Raw genomic sequence first — 26,787 nt, forward strand, 5'->3', positions numbered from 1 at the left:
TTTGCTGTGTCCTGTACAAGCACATTCACAGAAATGCCTGACTCAGAGGCTGTAATCTAAATTCACAAGAGGAACCATATGGTGGGGAAGAAATACTAGATTCATCAAGAAATGGTTCTCCCCTCTAAAGGTGCATGGGTTATTTTAAAATTGACAGTGTCCCAAATTGCTCTGTAATGTGATTTTCACTTACACGCTTATCCTCTCTTTTTTGTTCTTGGTTGAACACAGAGACCCTCAAGTATAATAAACACAAGTTCAGAGGGCTCTACAATGCAACTACTTTTGCTGATTCATATAAACATGCTCAGTATTTAATAGCTTCTAATGCCTGCAGGGAGTTGTAATATTGAAATAAAAATAGATTTCCCTTTAAGGTATTTTATTACTAGTATTAAAATTGCTTTCACAATTATTCCATCCTCTTGCTGGCAGAATATTCTTCTATCTTAATGCATATTGCAAGTGATTAAGCATCATGTTCCAAAGGTGACCTCATCAGGTGGGGATGTCATAGTTACCAGGTAGAAGGCAAACAATGATGTAATGAGCAGAGCCGGCTCATTTGAGTACCAACAGAAAGACTCAAAAAGCCTGAGCACCACATGATATCACCCCTCACAAATGACTGAGACTAAAGCCGTGGGCAGACATTTTGTGTGCTTGAGAAGCTTTCCTATTTGTGATTCTTCCTCAAACAATGGGAAATCACAGACAAACATGAAAATGTTGTGGGATCCCTATTGCCTCCCTTGAGCATCCATTGCCAGGCTCCACTGTTGCCTTGGAAACTGGGTAGGCAGGGCTTGATGCAGGCAAGGGAGGAGGCTGTGGCAGAGTTTTGACTGCTGAAGGGCCCATGGGTGTTCCTGGGCACATGCCCTGCCTTTCTACGAATGGGAGAATTTGGGCTTTCATTTGCAATTCTGACAACTTAGAATTTATAGAGCTATATTAAAAAAAAAACCCAAAACAATAGGGAACACCCATATCTATTTAAGTATCCTTGTTGGCTAAGATTTGTTTAAGTGTTTGCCATAATGAAAGGTTCTGAATTGACGTTCAAGTAGTTGACATTTAGTTCGATTCCCTGTGTGTTCATGGATGTTCAGCATTGCTGAAGGAACTTGTACACATAAACATGTACTTCCCTTTAGGTACTCAGAATAAAACCTGGAGCTACATCCCCACCCTGAAAAACACAGTGGGATCTATGAAGAGACCAGTATTACAGTATCTTATTTTCCTAATTTCCTCGTTTCTTAATAAAAGCTCAGAATTCTCAGTGGAATAACTTTAAAGGAGGTCATTGTGTGCATGTGGGAAGACAACATCTCTGGGAGTGTTCAGGTGTCTTCAAGATAAGATTCATAATGCTTCAAGCTGGAATATTCTGGCACCCAAAAAGCTCTTCAGTGTCTGTGGATCCCTCAGAGACGCAGTTGTGTTGCAGTTCCACTAGTAGTTAGAAGATGTAACTGCCTGCTGCTGCCCAAAGGGGTGGGTTATGCCTAGAGCAAGTACAAATGTATATGTAGAAGTGGTGTGAACAATAACAAAGGCTGCCTGTGATTAAGTGTTGCTGAAATATGTCAAAGGAAAATACCGACGACAGCTGGGATATAAAGAGCAAAAACTCCTAAAGAATTTGGTGAAAAGATCTCAGTGCCAGCACAGCCCTGGACACTTTGTGATTGCAAAAGCCACATGGGATAGCACCACACTTAATTCTGTGTGTTCAAAGCTCAAGCCAATCTGTGCTCATGACATTTCACGGCAGCTGAGGTTTCTGCACCAGGCAAGAGAATGAGCTACAGTTGATAAGAAAGTCAATTCACTGGAGCAAACTGAGAGGCAGTTTTGAAAATACAGCCAAAGCACTTTTTCAAGGTCACAGCAGCCAAATTCCAAATTCCAGGCAAAGATATGGTACTTCTTTAGCCACAAGTATTTCCTGCTGTTGATAAAAAAAAAAAAAAAAAAAAAGAAAAAAATTAAAAAAAAGAAAAAAAAGAGACTGGTGTCATTATGCATTGATTTATACTGTGTTAAGCACAGCTAACTTGAGTATCATGTAAACAATTCTGATCATTCTGACTTTATTCTTGATAGTGATAATGATTTCCCACATCAATTATTACCTCACCTTTGCAAAAATCTTCTTGTTTTGAAGGTGTTATAACACCTATTGCAATATAATGTTATAATGTAGTATGAAACTGAGATGAATAAACTGCCAGTCTCGTGTTGCTGATTACACACAGCCTCCCACTCCTCTCTTTCATACAACCACACAATTGTGGAGGTTGGACAGAACCTCTGGGATTATCTAGTCTAGTCCTTTACTTTGCCTGACAAGGTCAGCTAGAACAGGTTAATCAGGGTTGTCCCCCTTAGAGTTTTGACTGTCTCTGAGACTGGACACACCACAATCTCTGGGCAACCTGTACCAGAGCAAAGCATTTTTGTTTGTGTTTTTTTATATGTTCAGGTTTCTGTATTTCATTCTGTGTCCATTGCCCCTCTTCCTGTCACTGCACACCTCTGAGAGGAGCCTGGCTCCATCTTTTTTACTGCCTCCTATCAAGTATTTATACACATTGATAAGAATCCTCCAAGCCTTCTCCAGAAAAATTGGTCCCAGCTCTCAGCCATTCCTCGTATGACAAATGTCCCATTTCCTCAACAGCCTTCATGGCCTTTCATTGGACTCACTCCAAAATGCCCATCTCTCTCTCATATTGGGGAGCCCACAATTGGATGTAAAACTCCAGATGTGTCCCACCACATCTTATACCCTTCCTCGACCTGCTGGTAACAGTACTCCTTGAACAAGGATGTTGCTGGGCAACCCTTGCTGTTAGGGCACACTGCTCACTCATGTCAACTTAGTGTCCATCAGGATCTCCAGATCATTTTTGGCCAAGCTCCTTTCCATCTGGGTGGTCCCCAGCATGTACTAGTTAAGTGGGTTGTTCCTTCCCAGGTACAGGACTTTGCACTTCCCTTTGTTAAACTGCATGAGGTTCCTGTCAGCCTATTTCTCCAGCCTACTGAGGTCACTCTGGATTGGCAGCCAGCACAAACCCCTGGTGTATCATCAGTCCCTCCTCCCAGTTCTGTATCATCAGCAGACCTGCTGAGGGTGCACTCTCTTGTCATTTAACTCACTGATGGAGCAGTGGATCAGTCTAATGGCTACTAATGGCCAAGGATCAGTCACTGGAGTACAGCACCAGTGGCTGGCGTCTGAATTTCATGTTGCTGGTGTTAAGCGCTTCAGCTTGGCAGTTCAGCCAGTTTTCACTCCATCTGACTGTCCATTTGTCTACTCCATACCTCATCAATTGGCCTATGGGGATGTTATAGGAGACAGTTCAAAAGCTTTCACAAAACAAACAATGTTAATTATGCCCAGCCTGTTGACACTTGGCAAAGTTTTAGAGTTTGCAGTATCATGCTGTCCCCTTGGAGCTTTAATGTTGTGCTTAAAATGAACTCTCTCCAGTTTGACTATGCTGAACACAAGGTACATTGTTTTGCATCCTCTTTACCAACCTATTCCTTGATTTTTGGTGGGCTGTCATCTCACTTCCCTGGTGCTAGTGTACAGCTGTCTTCAACAGGGTGGCCAGTTGGGTGGCAAAGCTACTTTCACTTCTGAAAAAAAATGAGAGCTGTGAATCAAATACTGTTTTACAATCAAGTTCAATAGTTTCTGCACAATCCATTATAGACCATGCTGAAATTTGTTTCACTAAGATGTTCTCCTTGGCAGCAGTGCAGATACTGGTGTGTATCACAGTTGATTCAATTATATTCTTGTTGTCCTTGAACTGTCCCTCCTTCCTTGGTAATCCACCATGTACTTGTCTCAGTTTTTTCTGTGAGAGGTCAGGCAGAGATGCTACTAGCAGGATTCAAAGTTTTCAAAAATGAGGTGTGTCACAGGTGTGTGGTAACACAGACTATAACTTCACTTACAGAAAAGAAACATGTCCCATTCCTGTGTGTGTTAAACTGCTGTCACTGCTGGATAACTCCCAGAAAAAGTCATTCTTTAGCAGTAGCAGAAAATCTCATGCCAGCCTTTTATGTTTCTGAAATTAGAGCCTCATGTATACACGTTTAGCAGCAATATCTAAAGCAGAGTTTTGTGCTTGAAAGTGGCTATGGGCTTTAACATCACCACTCTGCTTGTTTCAGGTGCCCAAGCTACGGAAAAATTATGCTTGTGCTTCAAACATACTGAAACATGATTAAACAGGCCTGAGCTAGAAATACAGGCTCGAGGGTGCTAATAAAACATAGCAGCATGTGCTTTGCTGCTGTGGCATAGTAGAGTTGAAGGAAGCAAGGGGACGAGTTCCAACAGGTGTGCAAAGAAGAGTTAGGCGGTTTTGTTTTCTTTTTCACTTTTTCACCCTAAGATAAGCCACATCGTATCCGATTCCAGCCTTTTCCCTGACGGCTGAAGACGAAGTTCCCCCGACGCCCCAAGCCAGCGGCCTTTAGCACGCGGAGGGGCGCCCAGCCTGTCTCTCCCGGCCCGGACCCGGACGCGGAGCCCGACCGGGGCGCGGGAGACAATGCCCGGGCCCGGCCCGCCCCGCGCCCTTCCCGCCGCACGTCACCGGCGGGGCGGGGCGCGGCGCCCCATTTAAGGGGCAGCGAGGGGCGCGGCCGCCGCAGCGGCGAGTGCGGGAGCGGGCGGTGAAGGAGGCGGCAACAGCAGCAGCAGCTTCGGAGGCCGGCACCATGCGTGAGATCGTGCACATCCAGGCCGGGCAGTGCGGCAACCAGATCGGAGCCAAGGTACGGACGGGCGCGGAAGCGGGGCGCTCCTGCGGGTCGCACCTCGCGGGTGGCGTGCAGCCCGTCCCGAAATGAAAAGCGACCCGAGGTTTGCTGAGGCGTCGTGGCTCCTGCCCCTGTGTCCCCCGTCACTGCCGCTCGGAGCTGCCGTGGGGCTGGGTGGGGCAGGGATATGCCCGCGCTCCCGCCCGCCCTTCCCGCAGGCAGCCGCGGCCATCCCGCGCTGCCTCGCCCCTCGGCGGCCACGGCGCCAGCTCCCGAGGGAGGGAACGGGAGGTGCCTCGGTGCTACTGAACGTGTGCAGGTGTTGCCATCTTGTAGCGGCTACAGGGTCTTAAGCCAATGCTAGACAATGGGAGGACACCAAACCGATATAGCCAGAGATGGCCACGTTTTTGATACAAGCTACAAAGGAATTAACTTGTACTTCAGTGCTCTGGCTGCTCGTCAGCCTGCTGCTAGTTCAGCTGCTGCGGCCGGCGAAGACCTTGTGCACTGACTCACCTTCCCACCCGGCAGCTGCTCTGACATGCAAGGGAGTGGTCAGGGCCCGGAATGCGTGGGCTGCACTGGGAGTGTGTGATTGGCATTGGCCAGCTGTTTCCACTGGCAGTGGAAATGGCTAATTGCCATTTTTCAAAAATTTCCTCTAGTTCTGGGAGGTCATCAGCGATGAGCATGGCATTGATCCCACGGGCAGCTACCACGGGGACAGCGAGCTGCAGCTGGAGAGGATCAACGTCTACTACAATGAAGCTGCTGGTAAGTGCCTGCTTCCTCAGATGGCCTTAAATAAATGGGGTAGGCATGACAGTTCACTGAGGCTGGAAAAATCCCTGAACAAGAGCTGTCATCTGCCACTGACTCCTCTAAGAGACCTTTGTTCTCAGAAAGGCTCTGATAACACGGCAGACTTGATTGTGACAGGGCCTCTCCAGAGAAATGCAGGGAGGTGGAAGGGAGCACAGCAGGGCTCCTGTGACACTGGCTGCCGACTGCGGGGCTGTGACGCTGCTGTTGGTTCCTCCCACAGGTAACAAGTATGTCCCCCGTGCCATCCTCGTGGACCTGGAACCCGGCACCATGGACTCCGTGCGCTCCGGCCCCTTTGGACAGATCTTCCGTCCCGACAACTTTGTCTTTGGTGAGTGACTGTGGGGTGGAGGAGTTGCCAGAGTAGGAGCTCCTGGCACAGAAGAGACTTGGAGCAAGCATGCAAGTGTCCCTGGGGAACCTGAATCCCAAGAGCAGAGTAGGGGATGGAAGGGAGGGGAGGAGCCCGTAGGGAAGGGGCAGTGGCATCATCCGTGCTTGTCCCCGGGACGCTAACGTGGCCCCTGGCTTGTGGTGTGCCCTGTAGGTCAGAGCGGGGCTGGCAACAACTGGGCCAAGGGGCACTACACGGAAGGCGCAGAGCTGGTGGACTCCGTGCTGGATGTGGTGAGGAAGGAGTCGGAGAGCTGTGACTGCCTCCAGGGCTTCCAGTTGACCCACTCGCTGGGCGGAGGCACGGGCTCCGGCATGGGCACCCTCCTGATCAGCAAGATCCGGGAGGAGTACCCCGACCGCATCATGAACACCTTCAGCGTCATGCCCTCGCCCAAGGTGTCGGACACGGTGGTGGAGCCCTACAATGCCACCCTCTCTGTGCACCAGCTGGTGGAGAACACGGACGAGACCTACTGCATTGACAACGAGGCCCTGTATGACATTTGCTTCCGCACCCTGAAGCTGACCACTCCCACCTACGGGGACCTCAACCACCTGGTGTCGGCCACCATGAGCGGCGTGACCACCTGCCTTCGCTTCCCCGGCCAGCTGAACGCCGACCTGCGCAAGCTGGCGGTCAACATGGTGCCTTTCCCGCGGCTGCACTTCTTCATGCCGGGCTTTGCCCCGCTGACCAGCCGCGGCAGCCAGCAGTACCGCGCCCTGACGGTGCCCGAGCTGACGCAGCAGATGTTCGACTCCAAGAACATGATGGCCGCCTGCGACCCCCGCCACGGCCGCTACCTGACGGTGGCCGCCATCTTCCGGGGCCGCATGTCCATGAAGGAGGTGGACGAGCAGATGCTCAACGTGCAGAACAAGAACAGCAGCTACTTTGTGGAGTGGATCCCCAACAACGTGAAGACGGCCGTCTGCGACATCCCCCCGCGCGGCCTCAAGATGTCGGCCACCTTCATCGGCAACAGCACGGCCATCCAGGAGCTCTTCAAGAGGATCTCGGAGCAGTTCACGGCCATGTTCCGGCGCAAGGCTTTCTTGCACTGGTACACCGGCGAGGGCATGGATGAAATGGAATTCACGGAGGCTGAGAGCAACATGAACGACCTGGTCTCTGAATACCAGCAATACCAGGATGCCACTGCTGATGAGCAGGGGGAGTTTGAAGAGGAGGGAGAGGAGGATGAGGCTTAAGCTGCCTGGTATCAAAGGAGCTTCTGTAAGCAGGCATGCATCTGAATGACTTCTGATAGTGGTGGTGAAGCATGTTTTCTAGAAACTATGTACCCAATTATCCTCTCAGCTTTTGTGACTTTGACAGATTTCTCAATGTAACACTTCTGAATCCTAATTCTTACACTGTTTTTTTGTCCTTTAATATTAAGAGCACATAAAGGCATGTATTCAAGATCATGGTTTCTGTCTTTCTTAATACCTCTTTTGGACAAAGAACAACAGCTGTTCAGCCTAGGTGGCAACAAGTAAGTTTAAAGATATGTCAGAAATCTTGCACTACAGTGGTATGCTCTGATCACTGAGGCTTACGTATTCTTAAGATGTATGCTTCTCATGCAAATATGTTTAATGTTTTTCTTACAGGACTCAAACCTATCTATAACTGCATTGAAAATGGGAAGTCTACCTTAATTCCTGAACAAGGCAAAGGCTAAGCACTTCTGACTTGTTCTACAGTTCATGTCAGCGTAGAAAATTTTCCACTTCTCTGTTGAAGTCATTTGCAAAACGCAGGTGTAAATTATGCTTTCCTTCTGGCATCAGAAGCAACCTTAAAAAAAAACACCAAACACTGATTATAGATTTTATCCTGTGAATATAGGTATTTTAAATGCTTGTTGCATTTTCCTTGCTCTTGGTTACCCAGTAAGGAATTGTAGTAACCCCATGTATGTGGTTGAAATGTGAACCACAACAACAGTTGGAACAACAATCCTGCTACTTCTCCCACTCTGGGGAGAATGGAATAAGCCTAAACCAAATTTTTGTGTCCTAGACCCAGTTTCTAGAAAACTTTCTGGTGATCTTCAGAGAAGATAAGATTCCAAAACTTATGTAAGATGCACCTTTGAAAGGTATGTAAAGTACCTGAGCACTTTTGCCTCTTTCAGAGATCAGTAGTTGTGCTGGGCAGTGAAATGTGGAGTTCTTGTCATTACCCAAACTTGGTTAGTACTTATACTTTGTCTGATCTTTCTGCAAAAAGACAATCCAAAACTAAATCCATTCATCCATTAAAATAAAAAGGGAAGTCAGTCATTCTCTGGCTATACCAAAAGCTTAGAAGTAGTACCTGTGAATAAGATTAAGTTTTTATTATATGAATATGATTTTGACATGCCTAAAATTCAAATTACTTTTGCATTCTATCTGAGACAAACTCCATACATCAGGGATATACACTTCTTCATATGGAGGTGGAAAATTCTTTAGATTGTTTTGTTTCATTGTATACTAACCAGTTTCAACAGGGCTAAAACAATTTTGATAGTATGTTGTCTTCATTTCAAAGTCCCACTATAGTAAGAGAGATCAACCTCCTTTTGGTGGTGACAAGTGCTGTTTTGTTTTGGAAAAAGAGCAGCAGCCTGTGAGAATACCCAGCTTTTCTAGTGAATTGTGTCTGAATTTTATCAAGTTTGTTTCTTCAAAGATAAGCAGCACACAGTTGCACAAAGCACTGTCCCATGCTATTTTCTATGACTGGTAATGTTTCCTACTACTGTAGTGCTACCAAACTCCAGCCATACCACGTGAATGCAAAATGATGGCACACTCTTTGACCATGAGAGAAACCAGCAATGTATCTGCACTATAATCACAGGAAGCTTTTTCTACTTTACTACTAGACAAAAATCAAGGCAAGAAAAACTGATGGTAGAAGCATGTATTACTGGAAATGTACTGAATTTAAGCTTTTCCTTCTGCTTCACAAGGGAAAATGTCATTTCCAATGAAACCAGGGAAAAATAAGACCATGTACTCAAGCATTAATTTCAGAGAACACCATTAGTCTGGTTTCTTTTCTGAAAAATACGCAGACAGGGGAGCACTTCAGCACAAAGACAGCCAAAGAATCACTTTTACATTTTATTGGATAGCAGTTTCTAACAGTGCTTTTTCTTTGACTTGTCTTCCAAAGAGAAGCTATCAGATTCTTGTCTAGTTTCTTGGGATAATTTGCCTTAGTCAGCATCTGGAGTATTTTGGAGCTCAGTGAAACCAAGCAGGATGGTAAGTGTTCTGAACAGGGCATGTAGGAGTGATGAATCAGAAGACATTAAATAAAACACCTGCATGTGATTGTTAGGAAGATCTCTTGTTCTCTCCTTTCCTCTAGCAGAATGCATTACTATGATCAGTAGGACTGACTTTGAGATATCATTCATTTTTGCACTGAGATGACACCAGTGAAACAGTTCCCTACATTTTGCATTCATAAAAATACTTTCCCCTCCCCTGCCACTACTTCTGTTCTCCAGTGCTAATCATCACAGTCTGTAACTAAGTAGTAATAGAATGCTCACGTTTGTGTGCAAATTCATGAAGAAAATTCAGCTGGTAAAATCACATTTTTTATAGTAAGTGTTTCTGGAATTTTCAAGTTCTGCTGGTTTTGGCTAGGATTGAGTCAATTTTCTTCACAGTAGCTGTTACAGGGCTGTGTTTTAGAGTTGTGCTGAACATGGTGTTGATAATACAGAGATGTTTCTGTTATTGCTGAGCAGGGCTTGCACAGCATCAAGGCCTTCTCTGCTTCTCCTACTGCCCCACTAGGGAGGAGGCTGGAGGGGCACAAGGGGTTGGGAGGGGACACAGCTGGGACAGCTGACCCCAACTGACCAAAGGAATATTCCATACCATATAGCATCATGCTGAGCATACAGAGCTGGGGAATGAAGGAAGCAGGATGTTTGGAGGGATGTTATTTGTCTTCCCAAGTAACTGCTATGTGTGATAAAACCTGGCTTTCCTGGGGATGGCTGAACACCAGCCTGCCTGGGGATGAGTGAGTTAACTCCTTGTTCTTATTTTGCTTGCATGTGTGGCTTTTGCTTTAGCTATTAAACTGTCTTTATCTTAAAACATGAGGGTTTTTTTTTCATTTTTACTCATCTGATTGTGTCCCTCATCCCATGAGTGGAGGAGGGAGTTGCTGTCTGAGTTGCTGTCTGGCATTAAACCACAATGCACATGAAGCAGATTTTTCTTGATATTTTTCTTGTTTATACAGTGATGTTTTTGAGCATACCTGTACATTTTTTTTCCTCATTCTGCTTTTCTTAAAAACATTGAAAATTCATGGGACAGCTGGAAACAGAATATTTGAGGCTGTTCACATTGATAGGGCAGAGCAAACAGAAGTAAACTGTGTTTCTCTCTCTAATAACTGGGACTCTCCATTCATAGTATCTAAATTCCCCGTTCTGCTGAATGGAACAGAAATGAGGTCTCTTACAGCAAAAGGAATGCAATAGTCATAACAAACAACTTTGCTTGCTTTGATAAAGCTTAGGGAGTAGTAGTTCTGTTTGTGTAGTGGAAAGAGGAAAAGGAACTTACTTGGTTTCTTTCAGAGGGATTTAGGAAGGAGCTTATTAAAATACTGTACTTTTTATATTGCAAGAAATGTCCAGCTACTCTATTTCCATTGTAACTTGCTAGGGAAGTTTAGAATAGCTCTCTGTGTGGCAGAGACAACTTGTCCAAATACATTTTTTTTTTTTAAACACTGGGTTTGAACTACTTAATTTCTCCAACAACAGTTTATAAAAATTCCATCATTTAACTTACCGAGAGCCTTTGATGTGCTTATGAATATATTCTGCATGAGCTTGTGGGACCAAAGGGTCTTTCTCACCATGAATTATAAATGTGGGACATTTAATATCTGGCAGCAACTGTTGGCAGATATTACCTAGGGAGAAAACAAACGAAGGTCACACTTCAGTTTAAAATTGTATGAAAGATGAAACTGCTTCCATAAAGGACTCTGAACTCTGTTGGGTTCTGGCTATTGCCTGTCCTTGTGGATTGTGTGTGATTAATATACAGAACTATGTAAGCAGGATGATAATTAACATTTCTTTTTCCAAAATCTTGCTTCACTGCAATTTTCTCCATTAATGGATACTAGCACAAAAGGATACAGAGAATGAAGTACTTTTGTTCCACATTTCCCCCAGGCTCCCTTTGACTCTTCAAAGCCAATACATGCATCTCATTCCCAGCTTTGTTCTTTTCAGCCTTAGAGTCTTCTGGCCCTCATTTAAGCTGCATTTTGTTACAATAGTTGTCAGGTTACCAGCTTTGCTACTTCTTTGGAACAAATTAACCTAGGACGTACTTATACTTGTTGCACCTCCCAGGCCCTTTGCTGTCAGCAATGTTCTAATGGAATGACCCTGGCTGGATGCCAAGCACCTACCTAAGCCTCTCCATCACTCCCCTCCACAAGTGGACAGGGGAGAGGAAACAGAAATAAAGGTTCACAAGCTAAGGACCAGGAGAGAGCACTCACTGAATACCATCATGGGCAAAATGGACTCAACTTAGGCCTGTTAATTGAATTTATCACTAACAAAATCAGAGCATGAAAATGAGAAGTAAAATGAATCTTAGAAACTTCTTCCTGGGTTCTACCTCCTGTCCCTCTGTGGTTCAGGGAGATGGGGAGTGGGAGTTGTGGTCAGTTCATCACAAGTTGTTCCTGCTGCTGCTCAGGGAGTCCTTCCACTGCTCCAGTCTGGGGTCCCTCCCACAGGAAACGGTTCACATGAGCTTCTCCAACACAAATCCATCCCACAAGCAATGGTTCCAATTCTTTGTACAATCTGCTGCAAGGTGAGTCATCTTTCCACAGGCTGCAGTCCTTTAGGCACAGCCTGCTCCAGCATGGGTCCCCCCACTGGGTCACAAGTCCTACCAGGAGACCTGCATCAGTGTGGGCTCCTCTCCCCATGGGTCTGCAGGTCCCTGCAGGAGCCTGCTCCAGCATGGATTTCCCACAGGTACAGAGCCCTCTCTTTAGCATACACCTCCTCTGGCATGGGCTCCTCCATGGGTTGCAGGTGGATCTCTGCATTCCTGTGGACCTCGATAGGCTGCAGAGGCACAGCTGCCTCACCAGGCACTGCACCATGGGCTGCAGGAAAATCTCAGCTCAAGCACCTGGAACACCTCCTTCCCTTCCTTCTTCACTGACCTTGGTGGCTGATAGCTGTTCCTCCCACATATTTTCACTGCTCTCCTCTGGCAGCAGTAACGTCTGTGCAGTAATTTTTTTTTTTTCCTTCTTAAGTATGTTCTCACAGAGGTGTTACTGGCATCACTGATTGCCTTGGCCAGGGGCATGTCCATCATGCAGCAGGCTGGCATTGGCTCTGCTGGAAACCGAGGAAATTTCTAGGCATCCTGCAACCCCCCTAGTACCAACACCTGGCCATGCAAACCCAGTACAAATGCATAACCATTTGATATAAATTGTACTAAAACTATTCAAAGGTTATTTTCCCTGCCCATTCATAATTTTATGCTTACTAGTCATTAATCTCATTAGAAGTAACTTCAATAGTTTTGCTTAAAGGCATTTCTGAATTTTTCTCCCCTTGTTTTCCTCATTCCTTAGTAACCCAGTTTCCAAACTTATTGCCTAACTTCCCACATTATTGCAAGGGAATCTTTGGGCAAAACATCCTTGATGGGCTTTATGTTCCATTTTTCTTTGAGGTAACTTTGTCTATTTGTAGTTGTCACCTTGCAACTACCAACAGCTGTAAGATTAATGTTCATACATACAGACTTTCCTTAGCTCTAAAGTCAGAGGCTATTTCACAGTTTTTTTCAATTGTTTGGTTATTTATGCAGCCTTTGCAGTTCTACAGGTTAAATATTTTCCTTTTGAACATTTTACCCATAGTCCTCTAACAGCTGCAGAAATGTTGACTGTTTTTCAGAACAAGCACCAAGTAAATTTAGGTTATTTATCTAGGATCATAGTTGGCAGTCAGACTATTATTTCCTAGTTTTCAGCCCTATATTTTGTACTATAACCACTAAATTATACGTACCCTAAAAGCATGGAACAGCAAGAAGAATCTTGGATGTTGTGACTTTATGCAACTTACTCAGTTTCATTAAGTGTTGGCTCCTTCTAAAAGTTCATTTCTTATGGTATTTCACACTACAAGCTGTCTTATTCTGGGAAAATAGTCTAGTTTAAGAAGACCTTGAGTTTTTGACCAACACTGGCTTTGCTGTCCTCCTTTTATCTCTGATGGGTTTTATTAACACCTTTTCTTATACCTTTTGTATCTGTGCCTTTGTTGCAGTGTCTTAACTTTAATTGCAAGGTGGTCTGTTTGTAATCAAAGTTGGAAAATTTGTTTTCTCCTGGAAAGAAACCTGCAGTTTGATAGCTGCTCATCTCCTGCAGCAAACATTAGGCTTCTCCTAATATCTGACCCAGTTTCAGCATCTAGGTAATTCAGCTCCTTGTTACATGTTTCTTGGTGGTTTCTTTTCCACAGTCACTTTATCTCAGTGTCTGAGGCATGTGCAGACAGTGAAGGGATTCCACAGCCAAAGATTCACCAGCCTGGGCTTTTCACTTCAGAAAAAATATAGTTTTAAGGAGATTCCAGAAAAGGTAAAATAAAATCGGAACCTAATTTGTTACATCACTCTACTGGGAGAAATCCTAGTCCTAGTTGATCCTATACGAAAATTTATGGAAAAAATAAGACATGAAGGAATGTTTTCTTTGTAGTACCTGCTGCCTGTTAATGTACATCATCTCCTGTCTTTTATTATAAGGCTACAGGAAAATGTGTATAAGAGCTACAAACTCTGTTTTTTATATGTTATGTATTACTGCTTTAGGCAAATTAAAAGCAAATTCCCTTTGAATCAAAATAGAAACACAGACTATTATTCATAATCTCCTTGCTGAAAAGGTCTATGTAGAGTAATTGCAGAAATCTTGAGGGATAAACAAGTATATTGTCTAGTTTAACGTTTTTTGTTTTATTTTTATACATCTGAGCTGCTTCAAGAGTGTTTTTAAAATCTGTTTTTTTAATTCTGAGTTCTCAAAATCTGAAGTCCCTTCTTTTTTGACTCACATGCTTCAAGGTTTGAAAGAGTTCTTCAGCTTTGTTTTGCAAAAGGTGGAAAGAACATGCCTTACTTTTGGTACATCTTAACTATGTCACCAAGAGATAATTCTTTGACACAGAGACAGAAGAGAGATTCTACCTGAGCAGAATCCTTCCTATTTAGTCTGCACAAAAGCAGTGACTTAATAATGCAGTTTTGTGGTGGAACAAGAGGAGAGCCTTATCAGCTCATGTTTTCTGTAAATGTTTTCCTCCCATATCTTTCTGGTTCTGTGAACCATCTAACGAGTAATTGTGTTATTCCTGAGTGTGAGTCAGACCCAGCTTTTAATGCCATATGCAGTCATTCTTTTACTGGCTGCTAGAAGTACTGTTAGATTTTTTTTTTTTTAATCCAGAGCTGCCTGCTACTCTAATTGCCTCAGTTCAGCATTGTGAAATCCTTACCATCTGCATTTTCAGCAAAGCGCGATATTCCATCTACCCAAGCTTCACAGGTTTCAGCAAAGTACTTATGTCCATATAGCTCTTCCAGTGGTTTCTTGACCTTTTCACTCCATTTTGAAACATCTCGGATGCCTACACAAAATAACATTGAAATATGTTATGTCCTTTCCAGCAAAAAGGTAGAAACCACACCTAATATGGGGAAGTTTTCAAACCAGACTGCAAATATGCATTTCAAACTTGAAACTGCAATGCATATTTCAAATAATTCATGGTATGGAAAGGGCATAAAAAAGACAGCTGTACAACTTCTGCTGTGGTCTTCTGAGTTGTAGAGGAACATCTTGTTATTATGGTCATAAGGAAAAACAGAAAAAACAAATATTCAAAGTCCTAAAACTTCTGATGGTTCTTTCTGGAAGGCTTTCACAAGAGAAGTTCAAGGACTACTTTCTGCATAAAAATGTGACTGTTTCATAACAGTGTGCTAGACCTGGCAGTTCTTTTTTATATCCTTTAGCCTTTTGCATTGACTCATGGATGGAAGTTCTTCCATGGCTCCTACCAGCTCTCAGAGGAAGGAAGTTCTTACTAAAACATTCCAGCAGACTGACATCATGGTCCATTTGCCATAGTTTTACACAAAAACAAGTGACTCAGTAGAAATCTGTGACTCATGGCAGACTGGCTAAAACTGTACAAATAATCTGACATTTTAGTTACTTGTCAGTTATAATCTGACATATTTAGTTATCAGATTTTCCCTCTAAAATTTTCAGTACTGCTCACAAACTAGGTATTTAAAAGGGTTATTTTCACTAAACTATATTTCAGCTGTACAGCTTTGTACTGACAGACTGAAACAAGGTTGGCACAGCAGAGAACAGGACAGTACTGAATCATCAAACTGCAATACATGCCACTTGCAAAGATTTTAACTGGTTTCAGAAGGGAATTAAGGGAAGAAAGGAGTGAGGTGTTAATTAACAAAGAGAACCTGTCCAGCCAAATTACAAAGGTAGCAGTGACTGAAAGTATTTTATAACAGCATCTGATGGGAAATGAGTCTGACCACCCCAGGCTAGGTTCTACTGAATAACTGTTTCCTGTATAAGACCTACTGTTTTATCCTTGTGGCTGGCATTAATTTAAAAAAAGAAGGGAGAAGCCAATGTTGAGAGGGCATAGATACCAAATCAACTAATTTCTCTTCTGTCAAACCCTCCACTGCAGCTGAGATGCACTGATGAACTAATTGTAGAAGACTTGTGCTGATGCCCTCTGAGCTCTATCAGCCAGGGAGAGATGTTGAAAGCAACAATCCATAAAGGACAAAGACCAATATTGCAGCGGGTGCTCCATGTAAATAGGACTTCTTTTTTGTTGTTGTTTTGTTTTTTATTAAAATTTTTCTTTCACATTTTAGTCTGTTGAGCAGGGAGGAGATGTGCATTTCATAGTTATACAACAAAAAATTCATAAGTATAAAAACATGTAAAGAAACAAAGCATTTTACAGAGCTAAAAAGCATTTTGCTTTCTGAACCAAAACATATATTACTACTACTACCACCATTTTTAGTTTTAGTATAGGTGAGGTAAATACAGATGTGAAATATATACACTTGTAACTTTGCTGAAGCCAGAGATTTCACAGCTGATATAAACCAAACTCCAGTCACTAACATTAAACTATACTGGGTTACATTTGTTGAGAGCCAAAATGGTTAACTCTTTTCATTTCTATGTTCAAAAGGAAATTACTGAGTTCACTGGCCATTTCTTCCTATTTTCCTTTATAGTGAGAATGATCTCAGATTCTATTTCATATGAGTGGAATAAGGATCAGAAATCTCATATTTCTTTACTTTGCAAAGGTTTTCTAATGATAATAATTAACTCTGAAGGAATGCAAACGGTAAAGACATCTTGAGACATTTATTTGAATGACTCCTTTGCTTCCAGAACTTAAAAGGTAAGTTATGAACTTGTTTTCTTACTGTCTATATTATATAGGCCCTAGAGGCAAAAGCTGTAATGAGCTAGCCCAGTGATTATCTGTGGATGTGGTTTTAAAAAGGCTGTGCAAGATGTGAGATAAGAAATCAAACCTGGGGTTTGATAGTATTATTTGGAAGTTATTTTTAGGAATTTGTTATAACAACAAAAATTTCACTTTCTAAGAACTACTGATAAACTATCATAACTTCTGCTTTTCATCAGGGTGAGGGCTAGTTAAAAAAATCTATTCTATTACCCCTAGAGAAATTGTTAGAGAGTTTCTCACTATAATTGCATCTATCCCTATACTTAGCAATGTAGTGAATTTTGTATCTTGTCTCTTCAGGTTTGTTGTGCCCTCAGTTCTGTCTCCACTTAGCTGTTGCATGACTAAGATTCTTGGGTCAAGTAGAAATTAAAATAATTCATTTCGAATATAACATGCAGTTCGTACATACCATTGTAAATTCTCACATCCTCTTGAGTGACGCTGGCATTTGCTCCCCAGACAACCAACTTGTGGATAAGATTTGGGTACCTTGCAGCAGCAATGAGCGCTGTAATTCCACCATCACTCCACCCCAGCAAGGAGAACTTCTTAAACTTTAGTGCCTTGATTCATACAAGAAAGTTATTTGCAAATCACCAACTGGCTTTACAGCCAAATGTCAAATATTTCTTGTAAATTAACTGTACAGTTTTAAGCACAACACTGCATAGCTGAACTATAGTGAGCTTTTATAATTGGAAAATATAGTTTTCTTGCTATACATAAAAATACTAAAAGAAGTCAAATATTTAATAAACAAATTACACCTGCCATTTCAATTTTCTATAATTCTTTAATGAAACAGGCAATAGTCCTATTAGATTCTTGCAGTGTTTTAAAAAGAAAACAAAAAAAAGTCCAAAAAAAGAACAATTGATTTAAAATGGAGAGTAAAGTCCTTTTCAGAGAAGCCGATCATATGAAGAATCCATGGATTCTCTTGGTGTGAAGTTGGCAAGGACTTATCACAGTGTGGATAGTAAGCAATCCAAGATTAAGCTAAACTTAAGAAGAGAAGTGTAAGACTTGAAGAATGGAAGCCAGTGATCTGGTTTACTGATGCTAGCTGAGCTAAAAAAACAATCTGCTCTATAACAAACAAAAAATGCTTAAAGTATTATCTAAAGGATTGCATCAAATTTTAGTTGCTAATTCACGATTTCTGAAGCTTTTAAGTGTATATTTTAAATGTAACTTCATGGTCAGTTGCAATTCAAAACATTAATAACTAAATTCCTCTGTCTTCAAAAGGAAAGCTCAGGGCAAAAAATATGACAACCAACATCTTAATTCATTCTGACTAGTCACAAGACCCAAAGGAATGGCATGAAGCTGAGTTGGGGGAGGTTTAGGTTGGATATCAGGAAAAGGTTTTCTACCCAGAGGGTGGTTGGGCACTGGAACAGGCTCCCCAGGGAAGTGGTCACAGTGCCAAGCCTGACAGAGTACAAGAAACATTTGGACAATGCTCTCAGGCACATGGTGACTCTTGGGGTGTCCTGCACAGGGCCAGGAGTTGGACTTGATGGTCCTGATGGGTCCCTTCCAACTCAGCATGTTCTGTGATTCTACACTTTCTACTAGAATTTCAAACTCTCGTTTCTTCAAAAATCACTATATGTGGTAAGGAATACTGGCAGTTACAGAAGAAATGATTTTGTGTGTGTTATGTTCAGTGGGGAAAGAGTGGGGAAGGTAAAGGCACTCATGAGAAAATACATCTGAAGGTTGTGGAGGGATGATATTCAATAGTTAAACAATACTTGAATACTTTGCATATAGGAACTGCAGTTTGTGAACTCATTCACAAGAAAATATATTTCACAGTGTTTTTGCTTTTGTTCCGCAGAAATTACAGTCTTTTAGATGTAATGTTCTTTTTTAAAGGAAAAAGAGCAAGTTAGTCGAATGAGTTGGTTTTGTGCTTGGTGGTGTCAGAAGTCCAGGCCTGCTTTATTGTGACAGAAGAAAGCAAAAATGCAGGCAATGAGAGAAACAACTACAAAAGACAAAAAGAAGCTTTTACTTTCCTTGTAAACTTGATGCTCAAGTGAGGCATAACTTTACTAATCAACTCGATATTTAGCAAACTTCCGTCCCTATAAGGCTTTTCTCATTTTAGGTTCTTCCTTGGTATTCTGCTCACTGTAGTTCTGACCAAATTTAGATTTCACTCTGCAAAGCTAATATTACTAAACAGAAAGGAAATAAGGTAGGGGAAAGAAAGGGACATGTAAAGTAAGAGCTGATAGCAAGGAAAGAGAACTTTGAATATTTACAGCTGATCAGAAGTTGGCCCTGGTCTATTGAAGAGGTAGTTAATCTGTATACAACTTTCACTATTGTGCTGCTGAAGGGCTCCTGGAATCCTGGCAGATTTTGGGGGTTGGCAGCAGTGCTTGTAAAGATCAAGCTTTTGATTTTGCTACTGTTCCCCTACTGCCAATAGCAAATGATGGAGCTCAAAGTTGGCTGATGGATGGAATACCTGATTAAATTTTTTGTTCTTCATGCCAGGTTATTTGAGATCTATTTGCTTCCAGTATTTCTCGTGTTTACTAGCCTTTATCTTGATGCATTCTTTGGGGTACCTCAGGATGCCTTTCCAGCAGGAGGAATTTAAGTTATCCTTTGCAGCCTTCAGAAAAACAATGTGATGTAACAGATGTGCTGGATCAGGTGAGCATGTTTGTTTGCTTGAATTTTTAACTATTGACAGTACAGGTCACCAACCTAACATGGGCAACAACCTGAAAGCTGGTTGCACAGCACAGTTTTGTGGGTGATTTTGTGCTGCCTTTACTCAGTGAGTTAACAAAATTTCTTTTGAAGTCACCTCCTCCATCCCGGCCTATGTGAGATGCAATCCAATGACCACATAGAACAGTGAGCTGCAATACAAGATCACTCTGCACTGCACTTATGTGTCTATCACAGGGAGTGTAGCACAAGCAAGTTACAGTTGATCTACAAAAACATAGAGAAGCCCAAGCCCATCCTTTTGCTAGGACAGTGGCTCTGAAGAGTAAGAACTTCTTAAATATCAACACTAATTATTTCCCTAATGATTGTTTTAATGCTATTGACTTTGCTAGCATTAGACATTGGGGTGGAGGGCAACAAAGTGAACTTGGGTGCATTATGCTCCTTTTATTTCAAGCAAACTCCTTCACAGAACACAAACAGAGGTACAGAACAATGTCTTCTGCATAAAGGTGCTAAATACCCTGCAGAATTTTAGCTTTTGTTATTTCACAGAAACCTTGCATCACTCACAGCTCCAGCAGACACCAGAATCTGAAGGAGACTAGAACAAAGGTTCTGAAGCCTCACCTATACGGATGTGCTTTTTGGCTGATTGAAGGTTGGATGTATATAAACCATTATATTCTGGAAATCACAATTGGAATGATTCATAGGGATTTGTGTGATCCTTTATAATATCCAAAAATAGAAGTAAATCACACAGGCTTGGTAACATTTTAGTAAGTGGTTATTATATGCTTATATTGAAAAGCATCTTCAAAAAACCAGGATGCTATGCCTCATTTGCTTTGGCAGCTCCAGAGACTGGTAGGCTGCTGTCCTGTTTGTCTGGAAGCTAAACGGCTACATTTCCTTTGGGGAAAGCTCTGTTTAATATTTTGCATTTATTACTATTTGAACAGAGAAAAGAAATGGGGTTACAACCATTTAGACTGCAAGTTTGTCACCTATTCATGGCAGCATCTTTATTTTCTTTCCTAGTGTAGCAGAAGAAATTGAAGATTTACAGTACAGAGACATAGCTTTTATGGTTAGAGGGCAAATCTGTGTCTTAATCCCGATTCTCCTGTCAGATTTACTTTGTTTTGCTATGCAGAATACACATAGAAGGCCACATTTCCAGTTTCAGATGGGTTTTCAGTAAGGTTATTATTTATTACAGAATTACAGTTGGACCGGCTGTCTGAATCTTGCCTCATATTTTCTGATTTTTAATGCTCTGCCAACTGTTTTAACATGACCAAAGAGACTGTACATCTTAATATAAAAAATCCAGAATATTAGTTAAAGCTAAACCAGAAAATAGTGTCAGAAGTTATAGGACAGAATAAAAGTGGAACACAGAAACACAGATTTGAATAAAAAAATCTGCAAGAAGGAGAAATAATAACAGCTTTAGGCCATATTCTTTATAACCACAATAGCTGTATTAATTAGTAAGTCTAGGTATGGTCACAGGAAGCTTTTGATTTCCCACAAAAACGACCTCAATAATATGCAGTAAAACGCAAAGCATCAAGTTAATTTTTAGAATCAAATGTTTCTTAAAATGAACTGCTCAAGGCAGAATGCCAAGATTCTATTCAATAGAAAATTTTCTAAGAGCCCTTCAGTATGGTAATCCCTTCAATGAAATTAATTTGCACAGACTTTGTTTCCTGTACACACATTTAACTAAACTTATATGGTTCTTGGCTACAAACCTCTTAGAGCAGGGTCTTAGAATAAAAGCATATTGCTTTATATTCATTCCCACTGCTGAACCTCTATGCATTTTACAGAACAGGTGGAAGGAAATATTTTCTGCAATAGTGTGTATATGCTCACTTTTAAGCCTTCATTTGTATGGTCTTTTCATAATCTGCTGTCTACTGGAAGCAATGTTCCTCCTCAATATTTAAGGAAAACAGCTTTAAAAAAAAAACAAAAGAAATAATAAAATATCGTAATAGATTTACCTGCATAAGATCCACAGCATCTTTTGCATCCCTCTCAAAGAAATCTGGAGGAAAGTCTCGAGACGGAGGAATAGACTTTCCATATCCCCGAGGATCCCAAGCAACAACTGTGAAAAGCTGCTTATTCATAGACTTAAGCTGCGGTCCAAAATCAGTTTGACCACTTCCTGAAACATTATAGTTTTTCAACTTTATTAAGCACCATACTGCACACATAGTATACATACTCTAAAGGGAGAGTGGGGAAAACTTGTAACTTTATGCCAAAAAAGAGATTATTCAACATGTGAAGTACTCTTTAATTATAACTATTCACTGCAACTCTTGGACAGGATGTGCCACAACTAAAATCTTTAGAAGCATCTGCAGCATGCTCCGAGCAAGCCATTTCTTATAGGTTTATCAAGGTTATCAAGAACAGCGCCCTCTCATATGATTAAACTGAGTTACCTGAGTAGGGATTTATCTTTGACAGATTTAAAGAACTAGCATGGTCATTGTTGTTTACCTGGACAATACAGGTGAAACTGAGAGGGCAGGAATATTTTGCTACAAATTTGTAAGTGAAAAGCACCATGCCAGACAGTTATTATTTGACAAAGCATCTCCATGAGAATATTGGTGGTTAGAACACACCTTTAAATACTTAATTGCAGGAGGAGACTGTGGTGACACAGAAGCATAAAACTGTATTTTTATTTTTCTAGTATGTAAAAACAAGCGAAATACAGCCATTTTTTTCTGATGCAGGACCATTTCTTTTATTAATGACTCAGACCTTCAAAACATTTAAAAATTAAGTACTCCTGTCTATTGCACTAAGCTATTTGATTAAAACTTGTTCAAATTTAATGTGCTGAAATATAAAATTTGTTATCCATTGCTATACTAAAAAGGCCATTTAAAGGCATTTAAGAGATTTTTTTTCTGTTTATTTGGCGAAATCTGTCTCCTCAGATACTATCAACAGGTCAAAGTTATAAAAGAGGCCTTTCACAGCCTGCTATGATGATAGTAATGTATGCATAAAAATAATAATAATGAATAATTATCAATAATAATAATATTGTTCACAACTAAAGAAATACATTATTTCTGTTTAGAGTTTGCATTGGCAACAGGGATTTCTAGTTTAAAAAGCTGTTTAAAATCAATAGATTGAAACATATGACTACTTGAAGGATGACTAGCACCCTCCCCTTGAGAATTCTTTGAAAGAAAGAACCACTTTGTGAAGACTTGAAAACATTGCTGCCAAGAAGAACAAATGTTTCCTGCTCTTCAGTTCTTGACATTTTATCATCTTATTCAGCAATTCAATTAAGCATTTGCCCAACTCTGAGCACAGTAACAGTCCTACTAACAGCCTGCCATGAACTGTTGGTAAGTCTGATGGATCCTTTAGAACTGCAAGAACCCAGAAAAAATAGGCCGTGTTAATTTTAAAAGGTTTTTATCAAAAGCAGCAGTTTCAGTGTACAGACACCACTTAGCTAGCAGAACCTGTTGCCCATCTCAAAAAGCCAACTAGAATCTTAATGATGTTGCCCAGAATAAACAAAATGTGAAAATACATCTTTAAGCAAAAGATAAATTTTAACAGAGACTTTTTCACAATAAATTTTAAGAGCTACACTACATCTATTAATTCAGTCGGAATCCATCCAGCTTCTAAAGAGGAATGCATAATTCAGTCTGTGTAACAAAAATAACTGACCTGATTTTCCCCCTCTTCTGCTATTTTCCACTGTGTGTAGCTATTTGTCACCTGGAACACTGCCTTTTCACAGTTAAATCCAAAAGTGCAAGTGACCATTAGGTAAGTTAAGACATTGTATAAAAGGTGCCTGGTAAGATAAATTAAATCTTCTAAAAACTGTTAACTGATGGCAACAACTCTGCATTTTTCACTGTTAAGTGCAGAAATTTTTTTTTTTTTTTTAATGACAATGCTCCATAATCAGGTGTTGAATACATTACAAAATAGTTTAGTGCATTCCTGCTTGAGACCAGATAGATAAAGAAGTGGTTGCTCTCCAAAGACAAGATAAAATCTCCAAACCTAGCATTCCTGGAAGCAGAAGAACGGCATGGCTTCCTTCTCCTGTTTGCTGATAATGCAGGTGGACTCCATTCACTTGGATTTTGGAAGATGTTATTGAAGTACTAGGGATAAAGAAAGAGCAGAGAAATAGCAAAACATTCAGAGTTAATTTTCATTACTACCTTGTCACTCCAGGAATACAGAATAATGAATTTTCCTAGATATTAATGACAGCGCTGTGAGATTTTAATGGACTGCTTGCCTTTCATGGGTGCACAGAAGATTAAAAAAAGCTTCTCAGGAACAGAGAAGTATTCAGTTGTGACCACTGTGTAGCTTTCATACCTAGGTTACAGGGTTGGGGAGGGAAAAACTGTCTTAGCAGTGCAACCAGGAAAATATAAAAGCAGCTTTATGTGGCTACAGAAACATTAAAATAAATACATTAGAGAGGAGAAACCTCATTCTGTCACAGCATAACTTCCAAAATGGCTGGTGTTCACCTTGCTATTATTAAACTGGGCCTCTTCACCTGCCAGAGAAACCACAATCTATTGTTGCTGCTCCTCATGAACCACAGTGTCTGCAATGAAAACCACTTTGCACTGAGATAAGAGCGGAGAAGAAGAATGTGATAATATTTCTGTCAGTGTAATCTCACCAGGCAGTAACGCTTAATTGGAAAATACCACATGATCAATAAATCCACCCACTAAAAGATCACCACAGAAACTGACTGCACAGGCCATCTCTCAGCCCCAGCACTTAAACCCCGACACTAATCTTCAGTACAAAGCAAGAGGTGTAAATGCAAATCAGTGACCTGAGAAACCACATCCGGATGCAAACCCCTAGTGAGAAAGTAGCACAGATTCAAAGCATCTTCTTAACAGTATAAACCATTACATCCATTCTCCCAGGCAAATTTGTGCCCTAATGGTTGCAAAACATCTTTTCAACAGCCTAACTCATTTTATTTAAAGCTAATATGATAAAAATCTTGAGATTTGGTTACCTATTGATTAACCATAATTTTACCTAGATTAAATATTCATGCCCTATGAATTCAATCACTGTGAATTTAATGTGCATAGAGACATGCTGTTCTCTGGTCTTAGATATAACAACAATCTCTATTCCATTACATGTACTAGGCAATTCATTAACAATTTAATTGTAATATATAAAGTCTGAACTACTTACAGTATGTATAGAGTTGAAAGTGGTGGATTACAGGTAAAAACAATCCCACTAATTTAAACCCTTTTCACAAGAAAAATGAACAGTAGCTTGCAACTCAGGTTCCCAATACCTAAGTGGAATTAAACCACAGGACCTCTTAAACACAAAGCCAATTTTGGTTTTACATAAAATCTTGGGTCTATGTAACCCATATCATGCCATGTCAGAATAAAAGCTGTGACTGTGCAGAAGAGTATCAGCTCCTTATGTGCAGATCCAATTTGAGAACTGGAGTACAAACGCAGATTAGTGGCAAGAGTACAGCTCAAAGAAATTCATTGTGTAATTATAAGTTCAGTGAGTTTTGCTGAATTGCTATGCTAATGTGATCCAAATGATAGTTTTACTGTGATGCTAAGCCTCCTTAAGGTCTGTGTATCACATTTGATGATACACAGTTCAAATCTGCACAATTCAAATTCTGCACTCATAGTGACTAGTAGTCGTGTCTTACCCCCTTTTTTGAATATTACCTTTCACTTTTTTTCTTTAAAAGGTTTTTTATTCTTCATATGCCATCTTTTGTTTGTCTTTAATTTCAATGGGCATTTTATGATAATTCTCACCACAGTATATCAGCACATTGCTCTTATTTAATTTTAAGAATTTTGTGATGAGTTTTTTACTTGTGATTAAAAATTGCCAAAACTGTTCAGTTCGTAACAAAACAGAAATAATCAACATCTTGTTACCTTTTCAAAAACCAGTTAGCAATGTACATTTAACAGACAGTGTTATATATTCTGCTTTCCTGATTCAGATTTTTTTCACACAGTTCTATGTTTTTAGGATTAATAATTAGCCTCAGGGGCATGAGAATTTTGCTGACTCTGTGATACTTTTCCATTCTTGGATTATGCCTCGGTGTGAAGTCCACTGAAATCCAGGAGTTTTGTGCAGAGGGTATTTTCAATACTTTTTGGACTAATAACAAGAGTTGGGTTTTTTATGCACAATTGTACTGGAACTGGCAACACTGAAGGCATACTTGGTCCTCCCAATACCAAAATTCTGTGAGCCTGAAATTACTTTATCAGTGTGCTTGTCAGCAGGATGACTTCACTTCTGCTAAGTTTTCATACAGAATGTTTTTTTCGTTGGTTGACAGAACTGGAAACTCTGGTAAAACAAAACAAAAAACCCACCCTGGTATTTTGAATTAGTAATGTTAAGGTGTACAACTCTTTGAGAAGCACTGGATACATACTGGCTGTGTTTATCAAGGCAGCACAGATGCAGACTGGGCACATCTTGTGCTTCACCTCGCACTCTGTAGGAGTGCAGCTTAATCTGGGAGCTGCCCCTGTTCCAGCTGCGCTACAATACCACCTGCTCCCTACCTGTGCAGGGGAAAAAAAATTACGGTACTATGTCAATCCTCAATAGGATCCGCGGAATAAGCAGTATGGTACAGACAGATACACGTGTTCTCTTGGCGACCTCGGCGACCTCCAGGGAGCCCCTTAGCAGCAGCAGGTGGCCGAGGGGCAGCAGCGGCACGTCCTGCCCTGCGGGGACGGCCAGATGGGGGGGCTGGCCGGCACTGACCAGACGGCGCTGCGGAGCCTTCCTGGAACAGATCTTTGCAGCGCAGGGAAAGCAGGAGCAGGCTCCTCAGGACACTGCCTGAGTCCCCACTTCGTCACCTCCGCCCTCCCGATCCAATGCACACCCCCTCTGCTAAAACGCTTTGTCCATCCCGCCGCCTGTCTGGCAAATATCCCCTTCCCCAAAGCGCGGGAAGGGAGGAGGGAGCTGGGGAAAGGGAGAAGGAGGCGGCTGTGGATTTTACCCGTAGCAGGCGCCCGGTCCCCGGGGCGTGAGCGGCGCTGCCCGGGCGGGCAGCTGCAACTGCAGCAGCGCCAGAGCCCGGAGGGCCCGGCCCGTGCTCCGGCAAAGCATTGCACCCAGCCAAGCCGGCCCGGCGGGGAGGGACGGAGACAGGGGGGCTGGCCCGCTTCCCGTGCCCTGCCCATGCCGGGGAGGGGTGAGGGGCCACCTTCGGAGCGCGCTGGGGAGTGCAAGGAGAGGGGCGGTGCGCTTTCCGCGCTCTGATTGGTGGCTGTCGCTGTCACTCAGGGCAGGACGGAGAATGTTTGGCCTCTGT

General features: G+C 41.7%; 2 protein-coding genes across 4 annotated transcripts; one reads left to right on the forward strand and one right to left on the reverse strand.

Annotated features, from left to right (window-relative positions):
• Positions 1 to 1,818: 1,818 nt before the first annotated feature.
• Positions 1,819 to 26,638, reverse strand: BPHL (biphenyl hydrolase like). Of its 3 annotated transcripts, XM_058833393.1 has the most exons (8): positions 26,473 to 26,638; positions 23,457 to 23,560; positions 21,395 to 21,561; positions 17,080 to 17,233; positions 14,622 to 14,753; positions 10,852 to 10,975; positions 3,559 to 3,660; positions 1,819 to 1,957 (listed from the first exon to the last, which is right to left on the reverse strand). In XM_058833393.1, the coding sequence occupies exons 1-7, from the start codon at positions 26,580 to 26,582 to the stop codon at positions 3,603 to 3,605; spliced, it is 849 nt and encodes a 282-aa protein (XP_058689376.1). In that variant the 5' UTR covers positions 26,583 to 26,638; the 3' UTR covers positions 1,819 to 1,957; positions 3,559 to 3,602. The 3 variants fall into 3 exon arrangements, with proteins under 3 accessions (XP_058689376.1, XP_058689373.1, XP_058689374.1); XM_058833390.1 differs by lacking the exons at positions 1,819 to 1,957; positions 3,559 to 3,660 and adding an exon at positions 7,388 to 7,828; XM_058833391.1 differs by lacking the exons at positions 1,819 to 1,957; positions 3,559 to 3,660 and adding an exon at positions 8,157 to 8,253.
• LOC131576553 (tubulin beta-1 chain) lies at positions 4,658 to 7,450 on the forward strand. Its single transcript, XM_058833388.1, has 4 exons — positions 4,658 to 4,815; positions 5,469 to 5,577; positions 5,849 to 5,959; positions 6,176 to 7,450. Exons 1-4 carry the CDS (start codon positions 4,759 to 4,761, stop codon positions 7,234 to 7,236), a joined length of 1,338 nt encoding a protein of 445 aa, XP_058689371.1. The 5' UTR covers positions 4,658 to 4,758; the 3' UTR covers positions 7,237 to 7,450.
• Positions 26,639 to 26,787: the final 149 nt, after the last annotated feature.

The sequence above is a fragment of the Poecile atricapillus genome, chromosome 2, assembly GCF_030490865.1.
Source record: "Poecile atricapillus isolate bPoeAtr1 chromosome 2, bPoeAtr1.hap1, whole genome shotgun sequence".
Taxonomy (NCBI): Eukaryota; Metazoa; Chordata; class Aves; order Passeriformes; family Paridae; genus Poecile; species Poecile atricapillus.